General features: G+C 36.3%; 1 protein-coding gene across 2 annotated transcripts in view; it reads left to right on the top strand.

Annotated features, from left to right (window-relative positions):
• Positions 1–23824, top strand: part of PLPP1 (phospholipid phosphatase 1) — a 114905-nt gene that overhangs the window by 31983 nt on the left and 59098 nt on the right. The window contains exon 2 of one of the 2 annotated variants that reach the window (XM_065905790.1): positions 12382–12536. The exons of the other annotated variant lie outside the window; for it this stretch is intronic. Coding sequence (XP_065761862.1) covers positions 12382–12536 — 155 coding nt within the window. The remainder of the gene's footprint in view (positions 1–12381; positions 12537–23824) is intronic. 2 annotated transcript variants of the gene reach the window in all.

Raw genomic sequence — 23824 nt, 5'->3', positions numbered from 1 at the left:
TGAACCCAAAAGGCTTATGGCCTCATTGACGTGGGTTTTGAGTCGTAATCCTGCAACCTAAGTTGCCTTGGGCCAGTTTCTTCATCTTCAAAATGTAATAACATTTACCTTTTAAAGTGATTAAAAGAAACCTAGCATACTGTCAGGGAGTTAAGTAAAAACGTTACTGACATTGTTGAGAAGTGTCCCTCTCCTTTTCCTTGACACTGTTTTTTCATGTTCTTTACCTGCTTACCTGGTAGTTCATTCCTTAATAATTGGCATGCCTGTGCACTAAGTTCGGTTGTGTCCCGACTCTGCGACCGTATGGAAGGTAGCTGCCAGGCTCCTCCATCCATGGGATTCTCCAGTCAAGAATACTGGAGTGAGGTGCCATGCCCTTCTCTAGTGGATCTTCCCAACTCAGGGATCCAACTCGCATTTCTTTTGTCTCCCGCATCGGCAGGCAGGTTCTCTACAAATAGTGCCACCTAGGTGGGTTATTAGTTAGCTGTCTCTTTTTTCTTTAGATTATTCTTGTCACTTTTTCTGATCTTAGTAAGATCTCATGGCTTCAGCTATCCCTTTTATAATTGAAATTTCAGATATTCATCTCTAGTCTGAGTTCTCTCTTGAGTGCTACATATAAATGTCCAGCTGTGAGCTAGATGTGAAACATTTGTCAAATGATCTGGAATATGAATTAAGAAGGAGTCTCAGCATTTGATCTGTAGAGGAAACAAACTATCTTACCTGGCATACTTACTAGTTTCACTTGTTCAAGTTGGTAAAATTTTGAATGACTTTCTTTACCTTTATAGAGGAGGAGAAGAGAACCCTTTTTGTTTAAAAATAACACACAACTCCTGTCAATTTGCAGGAAGAGTTTTCATGTGATTCTGGAAAGATGTGCAACACCTGTTTCCAAAAATATTGCATGTTTTTCTCTCCAAAATGTATTTTGTTCAAACTGAATTGGACACCAAATAAAGAACATTCCTTAAATTTGGAATGAATAGAACTTTCTAAAAACTGCTCAGGTAACACTAAGTAGTAAAAAGCCCAAAAAATTTTATTTACTTTTAACCTTGGACTGCTAAAATGAGAAAATGAAAGGGTTTGTAGAAACAAATTTCACAAAAGTAACTGTAGAGTTATTTGTTAGACCCAAATATACATGTAGGGAAATGAACAAACATGGTTAAATTTACATATGTTGGATTTTTTTTTGGAAGGGAGAATATTTCTTACATATGGGTTTTATCCATTACCTAGTTGGTAAAGCATCAGCTCCTAGAAGCAGTTACCTCACTGTTTATTTTTCTTGTAAGTTCGCTGTTTATTTTTCTTGTAAGTTTTGCTGAGGTTTCTTTCAAGTTTTGCAAAGTGCACTTACACATTAGGATGGCTCAATCAACCCACGTGTAGTAGATTGAGATGTATTCTTGGTCATACAAAGCAACTCCACCTTCACCCCCAATGGAACCAACATAAGGAAATAAGCTGTTTATATACAGACCAGCTAAAGCTCATAGAATCATGGATTGAAAAGAGACCTAAGAAATGTCACTCCTCTTTTTCATTTGCAGCTAAGCTGACTGAGACCCTGATAGTTATTCTAAGAGAGGTGATATGATATGAAAAGAAGAGGAACTTTTTGTTAAAATTCTGACTTGCCTATTTACCAACTGTGAATTTTAGTACCTGTCCTAGTACACACCCAGGATCTTTGTACTCTTGGGTGAGTTGCTTAACATCCATGAGTTTCTGATAAAATTTAGTTCTAAGATATAGTTAATGCTGTTTGAAATTTTTAATAATTTGCTGTATTGTGTTTTTCTTTTGTTAAACTTTAGCAAGCCTGATTATTTCATTAATCTGTAAAATCTCATTTGGTTTTATTGATTTGACTTTTCCTTGTTCTGTTTCATTACTTTCTGTCCTATATTCTTCCACTTTCTTGAGCTTTTAAAAGTTATTGTGTTGAATGTTTGTTTCATTAATTTCTAATATATAAATCTAAAACTACATTTTAATGTGTAGTATTTTAACTGTACTTTAAAGTTTTACTTATATTTTCATTCATATCCAACTATTTTGTGATTTATATCTTGACTTTTCTCTGACTTAGTGACTTGTTAGTTTTCAAACATACAGATTTGGGAGGATACTCTCTTTCCTCATCACAGAGTTGTTAGATAGACTATAGACAAATAACTGCCAAATAGTTGGTATTCAACAAATGGTTTTTCTTGTCTTTAAAAAAATACACTTTGACTTTTGAAATTAGAACAGGAAACATAACATTGGAATAAGTGTAAGTAATTCTAATAGTGACTTTAGTTCTATAATGTAGCCAACTAAGGAAATGAACTGTTAAGAGCAAAGAGGGGTGATGGGAAGAGGGTAAAATTGGAAGGAGGAGAAGAGGAAGGAAAATTAAGGGAAGATATAGTAATATCAGGTTGAATTATTTCTAGCTTTTCTGAGGTCATATTCTAGTGATCACTTAAGTCTATGGGCTTTACGGTATTAATTATTTTTATTATGTTTCTTATACCTTAAAATAGAAGTGTCCATAGATGACCGTTTTTGGTATGTCAGTGTACAGGTTGTAAAACTATATGTAAAAAGTTCTTGTGTTTTCATTAGAAACTTAAAGGAGTGTGGGAACCCCAAGAAGTTAAAGAACTGCTTACTTTAGAGACCTCTCTATGTGGGATAAATTGAGAAGCCTACCAGGAAAGAATTCTGTTTTTTCCTGTTCTAACAGTAGTGATTATTACCTTTGAGAGAGAGTGAGTTTTCCTGATAACTCCTTAAGGTTAGAAGTAGATGGTCAGGCAGTGTACTAAGAAAGGAATTTAGCTTTTAGTGAAGTGAAATTTAAAACTATATGGTATTTTATAAGCATAAATATTGTACGACTTGGAATGAATTACCAAAACTTAAATGTCTTTGAGTAGTAGTATTTTTATACAGCTAAGGTGAGTGTTCCTGGCCTCCACTAAGGGTAGGAATAATTCTGGAGGTAAGAAGCAATTGGTTGTTTTTGTTGTTCATTCGCTCAGTTGTGTCCGACTCTTTGACTCCATGGACTGCAGCATACCAGGCTTCCCTGTCCTTCACTATCTTCCGGAGTTTGCTCAGACTCATGTCCATTGAATCAGTGATGCCACAGTTGGTAGCTGCCATGAAGGTAGAATGCTGTAAAGGCAGACTTTGGGCATCCAGAGACAAAAAGGCACTCTTCTGGGTTAGAGATTAAGGAACTTCTTATTCCAGGACAGAAGAGTGGTAAGATTTGAGGTTGGTGAAGGAGGTAGGAGAGTACCCCCACATTACTTGACTGGCCCTCTTTCTTCCCCATCTAGGAATGCTAGTTGCCTGGAGAGAGAAACCAATTCAGGGTTCTAAAATTTGAAGAATGCAACAGGGATAGGTTCTTTAAAGGAAGCAAGCCAAGAGTATTCTTGTGAGGGAATTTTATTCTGAGCATTAGCTCACAGTTAAATCTATGTTTACTCAAGTACTTCATAATTATTTCCTCTTAAGTTAGGGAATCAAAGTTTTGCTGTGTATTAAGTCTTAATAAAATTGGTTGGCTCTCAACCTTAGTTTATCTTTAACCCCCTAAATCTGCATTATCCATTATGAAAGCCTCTAGTTATATGTAACTATTTAGGAGGAAGTTCAGTTCAGTCGCTCAGTCATGTCTGACTCTTTGCAACTCCATGGACTGCAGCACGCCAGGCTTCCCTTGTCCATCACCAACACCTGGAGTTTACTCAAACTCTTGTCCATTGAGTCGGTGACGCCATCCAACCATCTTATGCTCTGTTGTCCCCTTCTCCTCCCACCTTCAATTTTTTCCAGCATCAGGGTCTTTTCAAATGAGTCAGTTCTTTGCATCAGGTGGCCAAAGTATTGGAGTTTCAGCTTCAGCATCAGTCCTTCCAGTGAACACTCAGGACTGATTTGCTTTAGGATGGACTGGTTGGATCTCCTTGCAGTCCAAGGGACTCTCAAGAGTCTTCTCCAATACCACAGTTCAAAAGCATCAATTCTTCGGCACTCAGCTTTCTTTATAGTCCCAAATCTCACATCCATACATGACTACTGGAAAAACCATAGCCTTGCTTAGATGGACCTTTGTTGGCAATGTAATGTCTCTGATTTTTAATATGCTCTCTGGGTTGGTCATTAAAATAAAATTAAAAATCAGCCCTTCATTCTCACCAGCCACAGAGCAAGTGCTCATTAGCCATGTGTGACTAGTAGCAACTGTATTGGGCAGTACATTATATTGGACATATTTGTCGCCACAGAAAATTTTGTTGAACCTTAGCCTAAATAAAATTGTTTATTTTCTTTTTTCTTTCCTCCATCAGACTAATGGTTTTTATTAAAACTTAATCAATTTTGAGGTTTGCTAAAAGTATAAATCTTGAAATACCCACTAGAGTAATTCCTTTGCATATTACATAATTTAAAAGATAATTCCACCCTTTTAGAATGATCTGAGTGCTGTTATTTTTTACAATTTTTCAAGCAAGTGAAGTCGCTCAGTCGTGTCCGACTCTTTGCGACCCCATGGACCATAGCCTACCAGGCTCCTCTGTCCATAGGATTCTCCAGGCAAGGGTACTGAAGTGGGTTGCCATTTCCTTCTCCAGGGGAGCTTCCTAACCCAGGGATCAAACGTGGGTCTCCTGCATTGCAGGCAGACGCTTTACCATCTGAGCCACCAGGGAAGCCAGTTTTTTAAGAAGTGATGACGAAGTATATTTCTTATGGGTTGTATTTGATTGCCTCTCCTAATTGATGACCCTCTAGATTATTTCTGCTGCCTATAAGATAAGAATGTTCTGGAGGAGCCTAAAAATTTCTAACGTCAAAAACAAATTTCTAATGTCTCAGACTTTGGAGGTTTGTTTTGTACGCTTTTTAGGAGATGTTAAACTTATAGCTATTATGATTTACCTACTTCGCATGTGGTACATCATCATAGCTCTCAAAAGCTGCAAGATAGGAAAACCCCCAGAAGTACTAATTTCACTGTAGTGCTACTTTTCTGAGAACCTATCAATCAGGCATAAAAGTCAAAGGATAATTTCTGTTACTTAATTTTTTGTTTTTAACAGACTAGAAACATAGGCTTTTTTCTTTGCCCTGGTTTCAAACAATTTCTATACCATAGATAGGACTTTTTCAGTTAAGTTGCATGTATAGAAATTTCAGGAAGCACAATGAAAAAGGTGTGGATTAAGCATTTTTTAAAGTTCAAAATTAATGATCATGATCTTTTGTTTTTTTATGAAATATTCAAACATGGAAGCACATATAGTAGAAAATGAGATTTCTACACAATTTGTATTAATATCACAGGGAGATAACTACTGAAAAGTTGGTTGTATATTCTTCTAGGCTTTCCCACCTTCAATTTTTTCCAGCATCACTGGAGCCCACCAGGCTCCCCGTCCCTGGGATTCTCCAGGCAAGAACACTGGAGTGGGTTGCCATTTCCTTCTCCAGTGCATGAAAGTGAAAAGTGAAAGTGAAGTCTCTCAGTCGTGTCCAACTGTTAGCAACCCCATGGACTGCAGCCTACCAGGCTCCTCCGTCCATGGAATTTTCCAGGCGAGAGTACTGGAGTGGGTTGCCATTGCCTTCTCCATTGTATATTTGAACATAAATGCAAGTAATTTGTTTTATATAAATGAAATTACACTAAATACAATGTTTTTAGAGATTTTGCCTACTAAACAGTGTATATACGTATGCATATATTTCTGTGTATATGATTCATACTCGTGCTACTGATTGGGTTTAAAAATTTTTCCAGATTGTATAGTAGGACATCTGAAGTATAACTATGTTTTGTGTAAAGATAATATACAATTGTAGTGTATGTGCAGCTGCTTTAGCGTGATAGTGATCTATAATATGTGCTCAACACATGTTAGTTTCCATTCTTCTTTTTAGACATGTATGATAAAGGCCATGGAAGATGATTAACTGTTTTTTTCACTATAAACTAAATCTTTCTTTTAATCATATTTGTGTTTTGTGATTCAGGTTTATAAATTACTACAAGACCAGCAGGGTTGCTATTTAAGAGTCTTGTAAGCTAGGCTGCCCCAATTATTTTAGGTGCTTCTGGTAAGAGCAAAGATTTACTGGTGGTTAAGAGACTACATTATGATGTATCCTACAGTATGCACTGTAAAGTCACACAGTATGTGACAACATTCTACATGGGAGTCGTGGAATGAAGTCCTTTGCTAACGTTGAAGGTGTACGGAGTGGGTGCTGGGGTTGGGACTTGCACGCTTCTGTTACGGAGTAGCATGTGTTACTGTGTGCTTTGTGATGGAATTTCAGGTCTGATAGTTTCTAAAGGTTCTAGAGACGCAATTAGGGAAAGATGGATGTAGAGCTGATTGTTAATTATTTGTAGAGTTTTATTTTGAAGTATTATTGATTTATACTCATGGTTTCATTTGGAAATTTGATCCTTTTGCTTTCCTGCAGGGAGTTTATAGACAGCAGTTTTGGGTAGATCAGTAAAGAGGATGGAATTGGGGCCCCAGCTCCTTTTTTCATTGAGAAAAGAGGAAGGGGTGCTGTTGACAGAAATGCTTCTGCAGTTGCCACGTTTGAAGCTTTGCTTGGAGATGACACTAGACTATACAGAAATTGCCTCCAAGATTCCAGGAGTTCCTGAATGATCAATTCCTTATATAGTTAACATGGGTATAGCAGTCATTTTATCTTTGTTAGCACTTTGTGTTCCCAGTGGAAAACAAGCTTGAGAAATAATTGTTAGACTATAGAATTAGAAGTGCTTCCCTAGCATGTTCTTGGACTTAAGATTGTTATCCAGTTCTGTTTCTTTGCTTTTTGTTCTTTTCTTGGTTTGTTTGTTTTAACTTGGGTCTTGTGGAGAGAAAAATAACTGAAAACTTTTCAAGACCTAAGTTTATAGTTATACAGAATTATTATTATGTGCCTCAGAAGCTTTTGCTTGCTTGTTTATTCATTCAGTGTACATTCCTTGAAGTGCTTACTATAAGCGGGATTGTGGCAGGAAGGCTGTGAGATAGTAATCTACTCAGGGTAAAGGAAAATTGAAAACTGTGTTCTGTAGAGAGTCCAAAGGCTGGAGATAGGGGTGTGTGTATATGTATTTAAGAGATGGAGACACACATCCATATATACATACACAGAGACATAGTCCATAGTTCTGTAGGAAAAACCTAAACATTTTTAGAACTGTCTCTACTTCTATTCCCACTGTTATTTCTTTATTTCAGCCCTCAACATGTCATATACACTTGCATTTCTTGCCTCTGGACTTTCCTTCTATTCTAACTCCACACTTCTTTTTCCTTTATATACAGGAAAAAGTCTTTTCCCCCACTAAGGCACAGAATGGGTTATGTGTTTCCTGTCACCCACAGAATAAAGTCCAAACTTCTTAACATATAGTCTCAGTATAGATTCTGTGAATAGTCCTTTTGTTAAAACCTCTCCCGAGTTATCTACTTTTACTCTGTATTCCATGCTGAGACCCTGACTGGTCTTATCTTCTGCATCTCGGTTCTAGATAGCTTCTTTTTCCTGTGTCAGTCTGCTCTCATCATTGCCTACCTTGTCCTCAGTACTGGAGACTCACTTTGCCCTTTAATTTCTAGATGGGTTTGATGCATGGGAAGCCCTGGAAGAAGAGGGGAGTGTGTTTTTTCTCCTGGCATTCTCTTGCCAAATCCTGTCATGTTGGTTCTCCCAGAGGTCATAGCTCTCTGAACCTTTTAGGCCTGAGTGGTTGACGCTTCAGGAGGTTGTATTAATACAATCTCTTAACTTTACCCACACCCTCCATACCTTGTATATAGTCCCTTATTAAGCTCTTCTTAAGTTCCCCAGTTTGAGGGTACTGTTTACTGGGGGATTCTGACTGCTACATTGTCACAGTCATCTAAGCTTCAGTTCTGTTTGCAGTTACAGCTGTGTTCTTTTCCAGTAGCACTTCTCTCTCTCTCTTATTAAAAAATTTTTGGTGAGGTCTTTTTCATTCCTTCCCTTTTTAAATTTTTCTCTGTTTTCTTTTAACTGGATTAAAGAAAAAATATTTTCTTTACTGCACATAGCATGTGGGACCTTATTAGTTCCCCAACCAGGGATCAAACCTACACCTCAAGTGTAGTCTTAATCACTGGACCATCAGGGAAGTTCTTCCTTCCCTTTTTAAGTCTTTTTTCCCCCCCTTTCCTGGCACCATGACTGTCATGTAACAGGAATTGAAATGTCTGAATGAATAAAGTGAGATCTTCAAGAGGATGGGCACTTGAATGTCCCTGTGGTATAGCATAATTTATTTAGATGTCTGAAACTGAGAAAATAGGTGAAGGTAGTGGGTGCTGAAGTCAGTATAGTCACTTTAATAACATCTAGATTTATATTTCATTCTTTTCAAAAAGTAAACTTAGAACTTGTTTTTCTTTACCTTTGCTTCAACATACTAGAAATTAATTCTCTTTAAAGTGCATTTTAGATTTATTCCATTGGATTTTTTTGTAACAACCTGTCTTTAAGAAAATATGTACTGTATATAAAATGGGAGATATTTCAGTTATTACTTAATTGTAGGAGAATGTAGGTATTCATTTATCTGTCTTCCTCAATATAGCTTAGAAGAGATGCACTAATAGCAGACATACAGTAGCTAACAAATGTGTTTATTAGCAGGATTGAGCTTTTATAAAGTGACTTCTCTTAAGAGAATTTTAATTAAGAAAAAAAATTCTAAAGTTATGATTAGGGTCAAAAATTGTTTCTATAGTCTTTATATATTAAGGAAAGAGTATGTGTCCTCTGAAACAGTTTATTTTGAATAGAATCTTCCTATAACACTAATTTTGATACAGAACTCTATTACTACCCTAAAAAATTGCCATTGAAATTAATTTCTATGTAGATAGAAATATTTCGTTGCTTTTTAGAGTAGAGTACTCTAGGGGGATGGCTATCCTTCTGTGTGTATGTGTGTGTCTTAGTCTACTTGGGCTGCCATAACAAATTACCATAAACTCAGTGGCTTAACAACAGATATTTTTCTTCTCAGAGTTCTAAAGGCTGGGATCCTGAGATCAGAGCGCAAGCATGGTCAGAGCTCTCTTCCTGGCTTGCAGACGGCCACTTTCTTGTATCCTCACATGGCCTTTCTTTAAATGTGTGCATGTGGAAAGAGATCTCTCTCTTCCTTTTTTTATAAGGCCACCAATCTTACTGGATTAGGACCCTACCTTTATGACCTCATTTAACTACATTACCTCCTAAAAGTCCTATCTCCAATTATAGTAAAATTCGGGGTTAGAACTTCTACATAAGAATTTGGCGGGGAGCAGACACACTTCAGTTCATTGGAGTGCATATGCATAAGTGTGTTTATATATGTAAATCATATGAGCAGTAGAGGAAATCATTGTGATACATTTAAACTTGAAGAAAGAGATTCATACTTAGACAATGACAACCCAATATTGAAGCTCATTATTGAATTTTCTTCATAAAGATATTGTTGTGTTAATGGGGGTGGTGTAAGATACTCTCACAGAGTTAAATATGATGATCTTTTTCCTCAGACCTCATTGTCTTTACTCAGTTCTCATCCTCGATGTCTTAGCTTTGAATCCTACATTTACCTAGATCTAAATTTGATACTCTAAGCTACTTTCATTGACTTTTGTATAACAACATTGTCTGATTTCTCTTTTCATTCTTGTGCTTAAAGAATGGCCAATATATTCTGCTGAATGAGACAGACAGCAGCCCTTGCCCTCTAGAGCGTGAAATCATCTTTTCTTCCTCTCTCTCCTGCAGTCTCTTTTCATGATTTCACTATGAATATCAGTCCCTACCTGATTGTTTTTTGTTTTTTTTTAATCTCTGTTAGTCTTGATTTTAGGCTTTCTGAGAGCTGTTTCATTCTCCTGGCTTAAGTTACCACCTCTAATGCTAACAATTTGGAAAGCTCTCTCTACTTCTGATCTTCATCCTGTGTTATGTTCCTTTAACCATTCAGTAAATTTTTATTAAAATCCATCTGTATGCCTGGTCAGAGGATACAAGAGTGATATAGTCTTTGCTCTCAAGTTGTTGACAGAATGCAAAAAGTAATTTAAAATACTATGTAATGTATGTGTGTCCAAGGTGCCATGGGACAGATAAGTAGGGGGTGCCTGGCTTGGACTTGAAGGGGAAATGAGAGGACAGGTATCCCCACCAGAAGGTTGAACATATACGTAGGTACCTAAAGTTTTGAAAACATAGTATGTTCCATCAACAACAAATGGTTCAGTTGATCAGAACCTTAAGGGCTAGATGAGGCTGAGCATTTAAGAAGGTGTCAGATCCTCAAAGGCAATATTTTCAGTACTTAACTAATTTTCTTTCATCATAAACCAGCTCCCCATCCCGACTTCACATTTTTGTCAATGGGACTGTCATTCTCCTTACTCCTGAAGCCTAAAGTATCATCTTTAGGTCTGCCTCAACAATTGTGATGAGTCCTCAAGTCAAGTCATTTCGATATTCAAAATACTCTTTCATGCATCTTTTTCTATTTTCACTGTCAACACACTGCTTATCATTTAATTAGTAGATTATTTCATAGCTGTATTATTGCTCCCTTTTCTAATTTTTTAAGTTAATTTTAAAACCCCCTTATTTTACCCTGTTACTAACCCTATACAAAAGAGGACAGTGATATTTTATTTCCTACAGGACAAATCCTTTTTAGGCCAGTATTTTAAAAGCATGATTCTTCTTTTAAACCCCCAAATCTCAAGCTGTCTTCCTCCCATGAAAAACCACACAGTTGCAGAATTATGAGTAATCTGCATAAATGAAGGTTTTGTTTCATTAGCATTGAGACTTTATTATGAACACAGCATATATTTTATATTGAGCAAACTTTTTCAAAGGGTAGTTCCCCTTCGCTCAAATAATCTTCCTTATCAGAATTCTGTTAATTCAGCCAGTCACTGGCCTCCATGGGAGGCACTATATATATACTGACTCTAGGAACAGACAGCCTGTGCTGTAATCTTGGTTCTGATACTTAGTAGTTCCAGCAAGTTCCCCCATTTCTTAAAGCCTCATAATAATTTTATGTGAAAAAAGGGGGAAGTGAAATTATCTACTTCACAGGGTTGAGTAAGGATCAAGTTAATCTTTAGAGCCTAGTGCCTGGCATGTGTGAGCACTCAATACACGTTTGCTATAAAGTATTATGTACCTTGAAAACTTCTCTCTGGTTCTCTGTGCTCTTGTTGGTGTGATGTCATGCTGCCCTTGCACCTTTCTACCACTAAGTGCTCTCCTTGAGTCCCTTCCTGTTGCCTGTGATTTACATGCTGTTTTAAGTTCAACTTAGTTGCCTGTTCTTTAAGTCTTTTCTGACTACTCCAGTTCACGTTGACCTCTGAATTCCTACAGGGCCTTTTATACCATTTTAGAAATTAGTCTTTTTTTTTTATGGTATTCCTTTTAAAATTTCAATACAGTAAAATTTACTTTTTTGGGTACAGTTCTGTGAGTTTTGACAAATGTTGTCAAATTGTGGAATTACCATCACAACCAAGATATAAAACAATTTCATCATCCCTCAAAAATCTGTCTTAGTGTTATTAGTTTCAAAACTGTTTCCTGAGTATGCATTCTGTTTCCACGTGTACAATTTAGGTTCTTGAACTGAGTGCCTGTTTTACACTATTGTGGCCTCTATTATGGCATAGCCTAGTATCAAGGATATAGTAAATAGATGCTTAAATATTTAAATTGTACAAAACAAAACCTAAAAGTGTGATAAATTTAAACATACTAAGAAGCTACTGATTTTATTTAACTTCTCTTTGGTCTTTTATTTTATTTGGGTGAAAAATTTCAAATGAACATTATTCCTGTATAATTTGTTAAAGTGATTTGGGAGTCCTGCCAGGGCTAATAAAAACCATTTTTATTTTGTTTTTGGAAAATAAAGGGCTTGCTTCTGTCCTTACGGTTTCTATTTTTTCTAACCCTGTTAATTTTAAATTTTAATATGAAACAAAATTTTGTGTCTTTTCTCTCTTCCCTGCGGGTTTCTTTTATTGATTGTCCCTAAAATCAGAGGTCAACGCAAATAAGAGAATTTAAACTTGATAAAGGTGAGGCTGATATGGACAAGCTAATGCTGCATGGTTGCCTCCTTCCTGAGTCTTTGATATATTGGAATAGTGATCCTTTTTCAGAAACGGCAAAAAATAGTTAAAATTTGCATCCCATTCAGTAGACTTTACTTCCTAATGAAGTGAATTGAATTTAACCACGTGTATCTTTTTTTCCCTTCCCTAACAGCTTCCATGCCTATGGCTGTTCTAAATTTGGGCCAAATAGATCCATTTCAGAGAGGCTTTTTCTGTAAAGACAACAGCATCCAGTATCCGTACCATGACGGTACCATCACAACCACTGTCCTCAGCACAGTGGGACTTGGTTTACCCATTTCCTCTGTAAGTAAATTAATAAGTAGGTAGTGATGGGTTTGTTGTGCTGGAGACTGTATGAAGTGATTGAGTTGGGGTGGGGGTAAATCCATAGTATTGTCTTCGCCGGTGTTGATATGGTGAGTGAGTGCTTGAAGAATATACCCACTGCTTCAGTCCAGGGCAGTGTTTCTCCAGTTAAAGAGAGATATTACCCCAAACAACTTGATGCCATCATGAGGAATTGTAGAATGGTTATTTTAGAATGAAGAATTCATTTAAGTCATTTGAATCAACCCTTTTCAGTATACAAGTGAAGAAACTTAAACCCAGATACTTGCTCAAGCCCAGTAAGCTATTTTATGACAGAACTGAAACTAAGATTAAGTTTGTTTTATCGTATTAAATGGAAATTGAGCCCATAAAAAAGGAGAGAGATTGATTTGTTAAATTTGAGAAAACAGCTCATCAGAAAGAATAATACATGTGCAAAAGCAAGTCCTCAGAATATATCAAAACCATATCACTTTTTAAAGTTGTACTATCTTTTAGAAAGTTCATCAGTTTGTAAGTTAATATTGGGTTTCATTACGTTAGACAAGTGGAAACTTTCCTTCTAGGTTAAATTTCACAGACTAGCTTAAGATTGGCACTTGAGGTATTGTGCTTACTTTCTTTATCCTTGGCTCTGATTTTTACACCTTACCCTATGTCTCTTTATGTGAGCTGGAATTAGATGAGAAGAAGCAAAGTAAAGGTTTACCTCCTTGAGTTTCTTGAACCGTCCAGCAGAGATCATGCCATACTTCTCTTTTGATCACTGTCTCTTGTCACTTGCCTTCCCCAGGTAGTTGACTTAAAATTTTTTATTGTCTTAGCAGAGTCTGAAGCCTTGTATTTCCACAGTAGGACAGACTGGCTCCCCCCCACCCCCTATTTTTGAAGAAATATTTTCTCTATTTTTGGTATGCTAATTACTCAGATTAATTTTTAAAAATCACTTTACTTTCTTTGTTAATGTCTGAGGGAAAAGACAATTCAGAATAAGTTTGGGGGTTGAATTATTTTATAATCCTATATCTGTAAAATTTGAGATTTGGCAATATTTGGGAAGATGAAGGAGATCATTTACTATGGATATGTGAATTTTTTTTCAAGCTCTTTGTTTTTGGCATATAGTTTGAAAAATCATATTTCTTTAGGTGACTGTCCCAAAGGAGGTAGATTAGGCCCAATTTTTACTTTTTTGAGTAGCTACTTAGATGGTAATAAAAAATTGCTATGAAGAAGAAAGAATGGATGGGTTAATATGTGTATTTTTTAATAAACTGAAAAATAATATATAAGTAAAGTATTATATAAAGGCTTCCCTGGTGACTTAGACGGTAAAATGTCTGCCTGCAATGTGGGAGACCCAGGTTTGATCCCTGGGTCAGGAAGATCCCCTGGAGAAGGAAATAGCAGCAGCCCACTCTAGTACTTTTGCCTGGAAAATTCCATGGATGGAGGAGCCTGGTGGGCTACAGTCTATGGGGTCGCAAGGAGTCAGCCACAACTGAGTGATTTCACTTTCTTTCTTTCTCTAAAGTGCTGTATATGGCAAAAGTGACCATAAATGCCCTGTACTGTAGGAAGACAGTGGTGTTTGTTGGGTTTTATGGCATGGCAAGTCTCTTGTGCCACCTTTCCTGTACTAGTCCAAAAAGCTGGTATCAGAAGGGCCTATTGCCCACACTTGAAGAGTTCAGCTCCTTTGTTTCCATGTTGACATAAGTACTGTGCTGCCTCTTCCTAGGTTACTCCCAGTCAGCACAAGGCAATAAGCTTTGCTAGGGTAGGAATGGTCTGTTTTGCTCCATTTGTATCCTTAGTGCCAGGCACATTGCTTGGTGTGTAATGGGTGTTTAATAAATACAGATAGAAATATTTAATTCCATTAAATAGGAAATGGAATAAGATTGTCAATTATGTTTAATAATAATTCTACCATGAAAATTCAGATTAACTCTTTGGAAATACAGTGTGTCTTCAAGTCATCTCTTAGCATCAGATACCACATTAAAATAGCTTTTCAGGAAGAGTGGGACAGTATATACTGAATATACAATCCTGATTAAAGGTATCTTAAAATATGGGGGAATGTCTATTAGAATGAAAGAAATACAGTGTTAAGGAGCTTAATTTCTTAGGTTGGAAAAAAGTTTTATTTCCTTATTTATTTATTCAGATGTGGAGCTATATTTTTTCCTACATTGTTTTGAAAAGCTCTGCTTTAATCAGTTCATGTATTCCAGCACTCTTTCTATATGTAATTGTCACAAAATGAAGTAGTATAAGATGCATTCCTAAGTAATTTGTTATAATCACAGACATTTTCTTTGTTTAAAACAACTTTTTATACTACCTTTGGAAGAGATAATGTGTAGATTTGACATATTAAGTATTTGTTGTTTATTTTACAGAACACTTAAAAATATTTTGATAAAATTTAATACATTGAATGAACCTAAAAGAAAGAGAAGTTATATAAATATTGAGTATATACTGCCAATAATGAAAACTAAAGCTCAGTTAGTTTCACATTAGCCAAGCTTACCAAATTCCACTGCATTCCCAAATGCTGTGGTTTTTGAAAGGATTCATAGGGGGAAATATCTGCTCATGAAATTTTCTTTTTAAAAATAGTTTCTGCGTATGTTATGGATACCTTTGCTAAAGTTAAGTGGTCCAAGAACTGCTTCACTGAGTATAGCTCTATTAAATTAGTGGACATTATCTTCTGACTTTGCTACTGCATGTGTCTTGACAAAGCTGCAGGATTTGAATGGGTTAAATATTACTCCTGGATGGGAATTCTGATTTTTGAGAAGCCCTGAAATCTCTTTCTAGTGAATTATATGTGATAAGGAGATAATTGAAATGAATGTTCATTTTGCCTCCCACCAGGACTTAAGTCATCTTCAGTTCAGTTCAGTTGCTCAGTTGTGTCCAACTCTTTGCAACCCCAAGAACTATAGCATGCCAGGCCTCCCTGTCCATCACCAACTCCCAGAGTTCACCCAAACCCTAAACTTGCAGTCAGAGTTACACCTCTGCGACTACTACTTTTTAAAGCAGAATTGACATAATTTTTAAGTTTGTTAAATATTGAACTGGCAAAATGACCAAAAATATTTTTGATGGATGCAATGAGATTAACATACAGTTATGTTAAAACGTATGAAAAAGTCAAATTTATCTTTTTCATTAATTCCTTTTTATATCATAGGCCAAATGTTTCTTTAAAAAAAAAGTAAACCTTTCATCTCTGAGTACATGAAAATACTAGTCTGATAATGTCTGTGTTTTTCTGTTGTGGATCAGTGAGTTTGAAAGTAGAGTATTCAGTATGACTTATTTTGGGCATGTCATCTGTCATACTTTAAGTACAAGTGAAGGCATTTGTGTTAATATTTCATACATTTATTTTCCTCTTTCATAAATACTGTTTTAAAAACTCTGACTGGGGATGTTAAATACTCTACCTTTTTAGGTCCTAATGAATTGGTTGAACTGATGACATTTTCTTGAAAATTTTTTGTAATTAAAAGCGAATTTGCAGCTTGGATTTGTTGGTGAATTTTTAGATGACAATGCTAAAAGTGTGGTCCATGAGAAAAAAATAAGTTGTACTTAATTAAAATTAAAAATTTCTGCTCTGTATAAAGCTACACACTGGGGGAAAATGTTTTTAAAACACATATCTGATAATGGAACTCTTAAAGCACAACAGAAGCAAACAATCCAGTCAAAATGTGGGGAAAAGATCTGAGTAGACACTTTAATGCAGAAGATATAGAAATGGCCAAGAAGCATACAAAAGATGCCCCATATCCTATTTCTTTAAGGAGTTGTAAATTAAAACAACAGTGAGTTACCTCTGCACATTTATTATAATGGCTAAAATCCAAAACAGTGACAATACCAAATGCTGTGAGGATGTGGAACAGCAGTTCTCAGTCATACTAGGGGAATGTAAAGCCACGTTGAAAGACAATTTCACAGTTTTTTTTACAAAACTAAACATAGTCTTACTGTAGCAGTCAAGCTCCTGCATATTTACCCAAATGAGTTGAAAACTTACGTCTGTATAAAAGCCAGCACGTGATGTCTATAGTGGCTTTATTCATAATTGCCAAGGCCTGAAAGCGACTGAGAGGTCCTTTAATAGGTGAATGGATAAACTCTGGTACCTCCATACAGTGGAATATTACTCGGTGCTAAAAAGAAATCAGCTATCCAGACATAAAAAGACATGGAAGAACCTTAAATACATATTGCTAAATGAAAGAAGCCAATCTGAAAAGGCTACCTAGTGTATGATAACAACCATATGACTTTCTGGAAAAGGCAAGGTTATAGAGATAGTAAGATCAATGGTTACTAGGAGTTGGTGGGAGGATAGAGGAAGAATGAACAGTTGGAGTACAGAGGATTTTTAGGGAAGGGAAACTATTCCATACATTGTAATGATGGATGCATTACATTATGTGTTTGTTATAACCTACAGGACTATACAATACAAAGAACAACCTTTAATTGTAAACTGTGTAGTTTAGTTTATGTATCAATATTGGTTCATCATTTATAACCAATATACCAATAAAAATTGTTTGTAATAGAGGACACTAAGGGTGGTAGTTGTGGAGAGGGAGTATATCTTTTACTTTTGGCTCAGTTTTAAAAATAAACCTAAAATTACTTTAAGAAATAAAGTATATTAATCTTAAAAATTTTGAAAAGAAAAAAAATTTGCTCACAATGGTGAAATGTCAGTGCTCTTTGTCTAAATATTAGTAATGATTGCTACAAGCAATTATCCTCATAGTGAATAATTGATATGTTGTTGCTAGGAATAAGATTACTTGATAAGATATAAAATAAAATTTCAGGGCTTTGCTTCATATGTTTCATCTGTTAACTCATTTTATGGAAGTATTTGACAATATCTAGTGAAAACTTAAATTTAGAAAACATGATAGTACTTATAAATTCAGTGTAAGTTTTCAGTTTTTATAATGAAAAAAGCAGACAGGCGACTGAAATCTTGTCACAATCTTAAAAAAAATATGTGTGGGATATCATTTAGTTCATTTTTTGTAAAGGGCCATTACTATTTCCAGTTTTATTATGTAAGAGACCTATATAATCCATTAACTTTTTTTGGCTCTCTGAAAAATAATAAGTTGAATTCATAAGCATCTTTTAACAGTGAAGATTTTGTCTAAATACAGGTTCACCATCCATTATCCAGAACTCTTACAGTCAGAATTTTTTGAATTTTTGAAAGGGTATATGATTCACACACCTTATTATATAATGCCCTCAGCAGGGTCTAGGACAGTACCTTGTATCAAAGATGTTAATTTTTAAATAATGAAGTAAGACTAGTCAAAATAAGTGGGGTAAATAAAGGCTAGGGCATTCATTTTGTTCAGGTTAAGTTTTGCCATTAGAGAAGTTCAGGTTATGTTGTAAAAGAACTAGGGTTTTGAGGACTTTGGGTTTAAAATAAGGGATTGCGGGCCTTTTAATGAAAGCTGATTTAAAATTATTTATTTCTTAGTCCTGTTATCTGTTTAGTTTAAACAAATATTTGAAAATCCTAAAATTTAGTTTTCATTGAGAAGCAGGACTTATGGTTAAAAGTGTAGACTTAGAACTGTTTATGTGAAATTAAACTCATTTGTGATCGGAGTGCAGGGTTAGTGATGTAGGCCATAAAAAATAAACTTGTCCAGTGCAGTACAGTGATTTTTTTTAACTACCTTATTCAATAATTGTGGAGTATGAACAAAATTATTATCCTGTAAAGAACATTTCAGTGTTCCCTTGTAGTTACTAAGAGCTTATATTGCCTATCTAGCTTTCTGTAAAATAACTTAATATTCTATTGTAGCCAAATTATTGTGGGCTCCACCTTTAAATAAGAATTTTAAAAAGCTCTCCATTTTTGTCAGTTATCTTTACGCTTCCACATTTAGAGTGAGAATGAGGTAACGTTTAAAAATGGCCATTTACTGTTTTATCATGAACTTGTGTTTCTAACATGACAAGAAACGAAATGCTGTTTACTCACAGAAAGATTTGTTGTGTTCTTACATCGTTTCTGGGCTCTAAATGGTCAGCACTAGTTCACAGTGTCAGATTAAGGTAACCTACTTTCAGAAGGCAGTTCCCAGTTGCTGCCTCTCTGGCACCAGGGTAGGTGGCTAGCTGCAGGGAGTGTTGTTAGTCGCTCAGTAGTGTCCAGCTCTTTGCAACCCCATGGACTGTAGCCCTCCAGGCTCCTCTGTGCATGGAATTCTCCTGGCAAGAATACTGGAGTGATGAGTTGCCATTCCCTTCTCCAGCAGGTCTTCCTGACCCAGGGCTTAAACCCTGGTCTCCTGCATTGTGCACAGATTCTTTACCATCTGAGCTTACAGTGAGCAGCAGTGAAGAATCTTTTTTCATCAGACTTTCCAAAGGCTGTCTTGGCTTAGAGGGCTGGATGGGTATGAGAGGCAATTTAGTTTGGGATCTTATTAAATCTAGGGGAATATAAGCAGAGGTCACTGGTAGGACATTAAGTGTGGGGTCTAATGATTCACTGATTTTCTCAATAAAATATGTGGTATTTTTGAAGCACAGTTGCACCAATCATGTATTTAGTTAAATAAGCATGTTTTCAATCAGATACATTCTTATACTTGAGTGTTAGTCTTCTGATATACCTAAAAGCATCCTGTTAGAAGCTAGCAACGTTTGAGAGAAAAAAATGAAATTTCTGTGAAAATAATTTCTCTGTGAGTTGGGGGAGTATGCCCTGGTAATATTTTAGCAGCAGATTTCCTGTTTTCAATGTGGAGAGTAACTGTTTTGTGGGACCCAGAAAGAAATCATTGAACAGGGAGATGGAAGGAGCAACTATGAAGGTACCCGTTTTGTTTACTATAAAATTTTGCTTATTCTCTAAGATTATAATTGAGTACTCATTGGTTTAGCATTTTTGCATATATGGTAATGGAAGACTGTGTTTGTTCTGTCATTTATTGAGTGTCTTTTGTGTCTGAAGTACTACTCTGTTATAGATTCTTTCCTCGTAACTACTCTCTGAGGTTGCTAGGTAATTCTTTTTTATAGTTACTAAGAGGCCAAGTTGGGATTTTAACTCCACCAAGTCTATTTACGTTCTTTTTGACAGTCCCTCATTGTCTTCATTGTAGTGTGGGTCTATTTTGATGAAAGTAGGTAAATACAGTAAATTCTTTTGTTTTGGTTTTCTTTTATTCTTGTAAATAAGTCAAATTCCCATTTGAATGCAGAGTTCCAAAGAATAACAAGGAGAGATAAGAAAGCCTTTCTCAGTGATGAATGCAAAGAAATAGGGGAAGAAAATAGAATGGGAAAAACTAGCAATCTCTTTAAGAAATCAGAGATACCAAGGGAACATTTCATGCAAAGATGGGCACAATAAAGGACAGAAATGGTATGGACCTAATAGAAGCAGAAGATATTAAGAAGAGGTGGCAAGAATACACAGAACTATATTTTAAAAGATATTCATGACCCAGATAACCACAGTGGCGTGATCACTCACCCAGAGCCAGACATCCTGGAATGTGAAGTCAAGTGGGCCTTAGGCAGCATCACTACAAACAAAGCTAGTGGGGGTGATGAAATTCCAGTTGAGCTATTTCAAATCCTAAAAGATGATGCTGTGAAAGTGCCACACTCAATATGACAGCAAATTTGGAAAACTCAGCAGTGGCCACAGGACTGGAAAAGGTGTTTTCATCTCAACCCCAAAGAAAGGCAATGCCAAAGAATGTTCATACTACCTCACAATTGCACTCATCTCACACACTAGTAAAATAATGCTAAAAATTCTCCAAGCCAGGCTTCAACAGTATGTGAACTGTGAACTTCCAGATGTTCAAGCTGGATTTTGAAAAGGCAGAGGAACCAGAAATCAAATTGCCAATATCCATTGGATCATCGAAAAAGCAAGAGAGTTCCAAAAAAACATCTGCTTTATTGACTATGCCAAAACCTTTGACTGTGTGGATCACAACATACTGTGGAAAATTCTGAAAGAGATGAGAATACCAGACCACCTGACCTGCCTTCTGAGAAATATGTATGCAGGTCAAGAAGCAACAATCAGAACTGGACATGGAACAACAGACTGGTTCCAAATTGGGAAGGGAATATGTCAAGGCTGTATTTTGTCACCCTGCTTATTTAGCTTAAATGCAGAGTACATCATGCGAAATGCCAGGCTGGATGAGGCACAAGCTGGAATCAGGATTGCCGGGAGAAATATTAGTAACATTAGATATGTAGATAACACCACCCTTATGGCAGAAAGTGAAGAACTAAAGAGCCTCTTGATGAAGGTGAAAGAGGAGAGTGAAAAAGTTGGCTTAAAACTCAGCATTCAGAAAACTAAGATCATGGCATCTGGTCCCATCACTTCATGCCAGATAGATGGGGAAACAATGGAAACAGTGGGAGACTTTATTTTCTTGGGCTCCAAAATTACTGGAAATGGTGACTGCAGCTATGAAATTAAAAGATGCTTGTTCCTTGGAAGAAAAGCTTTAACCAACCTAGGCAGCATATTAAAAAGCAGAGACATTACTTTGCCAACAAAGGTCCATCTAGTCAAAGGTATGGTTTTTCCACTAGTCATGTATGGATGTGAGAGTTGGACTATAAAGAAAGCTGAGAGCCAAAGCAAATTGATGTTTTTGAACTGTGGTGTTGGAAAAGACTCTTGAGAGTCCCTTGAATTGCAAGGAGATCCAACCAGTCCATCCTAAAGGAGATCTGTCCTGTGTGTTCATTGGAAGGACTGATGCTGAAGCTGAAACTCCAATACTTTGGCCACCTGATGTGAAGAACTGACTCATTGGAAAAGACCCTGATGCTGGGAAAGACTGAAGGCAGGAGGAGAAGGGGACGATAGAGGATGAGATAGTTAGATGGCATCACTGAATCCATGGACATGAGTTTGAGTAGGCTCTGGGAGTTGATGATAGACAGGGAGGCCTGGCGTGCTGCAGTCCTTGGGGTTGCAAAGAGTCGGACATGACTGAGCAACTGAACTGATGAATGAGTCTAGGTGGTGAAGATTAGAGAAGAGTGGTAGGAAACTTGGATTAGTGTGGTAGCAGCCACCAAAGCATGTAGTTATCTGCCTAGGTTGACTTTACCACTAGAAGAATTTCTGAATCATAATTTACACTCTTTGAGTAAAAATTTGAATTTGAAACTTGTTTCTTAGCTGCACTCCTGAAATTCATTGTAACCTTATGCAAGTCACTTAATCTGTTCATATATATTTCTCTAACTCTAAAAAGGGTGCTTTTTGGTTTATCAGAAAGCCTTGAAAAGAGAGTTTGTTTCAATGATGCAAACTCCTAACCTATCTCAAAGTCTGTCCTTGTTTCTAAGAATAGAGTTCATTGATTTAACTCCCAGGATAGTAGCTAACTTGGTATTGTATTTTGGAGAAAGACACTGCAAATTATCTCTCATTTGTTCAGGAGTGAAGTGCTTTACTTGTCTTTCTTTCCCTGACTTTTTCTCATTGTCTATCTTTACTACTCATTTTGGGCTTTAATATACTTTTTTGTGGACCTTAAAACTCTAGAAAACGTGTGGTTGTTTAAATTGTACTTGATATAGTCAGTAGCTTCCTTGGGAATTTTTCAAGAATAAACTGATCTTCCCCCTCCAATTTAATAAGAAATTTTCAGTTCCCATAACTTTTCTACCTCTAAGATCTTATCCTTTGTTTGCCTCAGCTATTTACCTCTCATATCATATCCATGTCTAATTAATTAAACTCCTCCATAATTTGAATTTTAAACATTCTACTCTATTATCACCACCTTTATGCAAATAGTTGTTGTCAGTCACCAGCAATTTTCAAGTCGATAAATCCAATGGTCTTCAATCTTATTTGATCTATAAGCACCATTTACAAAACATTTAGAAATGTTTTATTTTGAAAAAAAATTGTAGACTCATATAGAAGTTGAAAAAATAGCTCAGAGAATTCCCATGTAACCTTCACCCAGCTCCCCCCAAGGATAACATCTTATATAACTATGGTTAAATTATCATTACTATAACCAAAATACAGGCCATATTCAGATATCACCAGTTTTTACATGCGTTCTTTTTGTGTATGTGTATAGTTCTATGAAATCTATCACTTGTATAGATTTGTGTAACAATTGCCACAGTCAGGGTTTAGAATTGTTCATCACCTCATAAACACTCCCTGCTGCCGTCTCTCTCTAGTCACATCTTCCCCCAGTCCCTAACCCTTGGCAACCACTCACCTATTCTCCGTCACTCTAATTTTATCAAGTATGTTATATAAATGGATTCATTCAGTATTTGTCCTTTCTAAGTTGGCTTTTTTCCCCCTCAGAGTTATACCCTTGAGATATGTCCAAGTTGTTGAGTTTATCAGTGGTATGTTGGATTTTTTTTAACTGTTGAGTAGTATTCTGATATATGGATGTATCACAGTTTATTTGTCTACTTGTCTGTTAAGGAACATCTCTTAGTTATTTCCAGTTTTTAACTATTACAGGTAAAACTCTATGAATATGTGCCTACAGGCTTTTGGGTGAATGCAAGTTTTCGTTTTTTCCAGGGTAGATACTCAGTAATGGGATTTCTAGGTTTTTGGGTAAATGTATGTTTAAATTTATAAGAAACTGCCAAAATGTTTTTCAGAGTGGTGTACCATTTTGCATTCTCACCAGCAATGTATAGTGTTCTGCATCTTCACCAATACTACTATTGTCAGTGTTTTTTTTTATTTTCACTATTCTAACAAGTGTGTGTTGACCTTATATCCTGTGATCTTGCTGTATACACTTATTAGTTTGATGCATTTTGGGGATAGGTTACTTGGGAGTTTCTATCCTCTCCTGGTTTTAATTCTGCTTTAATGGCTGCTTTTTCTCATTTTGCTTTCTTCCTTCTCTTCCTGACCTTGTAATTTTGGAGTGATGTGGGTATCAGTCCTTGGGTCCTCTTTTCTCCTTTGTACTCATTCCTTGGTCATCTCATTCAGTTTCATGGCGCTCATAGCACCTCTGTGTTAAATTTATGGCTTCAGTCTGGACCTTCCCCCCTCAACGGACCTTGCATCCAGCTGCCTCCCTGACATCTCTACTAATAAGCGCCTCAAACTTGACATATACAACTATGAATTCTTGGCTTTATTCTTTGCTCCCCCTCTTAAATCTCTAGTCCTCCTCATCTCA

Source organism: Muntiacus reevesi, chromosome 14, assembly GCF_963930625.1.
Source record: "Muntiacus reevesi chromosome 14, mMunRee1.1, whole genome shotgun sequence".
NCBI lineage: Eukaryota > Metazoa > Chordata > Mammalia > Artiodactyla > Cervidae > Muntiacus > Muntiacus reevesi.
The sequence above is the reverse complement of the archived record's forward strand: the minus strand, read 5'-3'. Positions and strand labels throughout refer to the sequence as shown.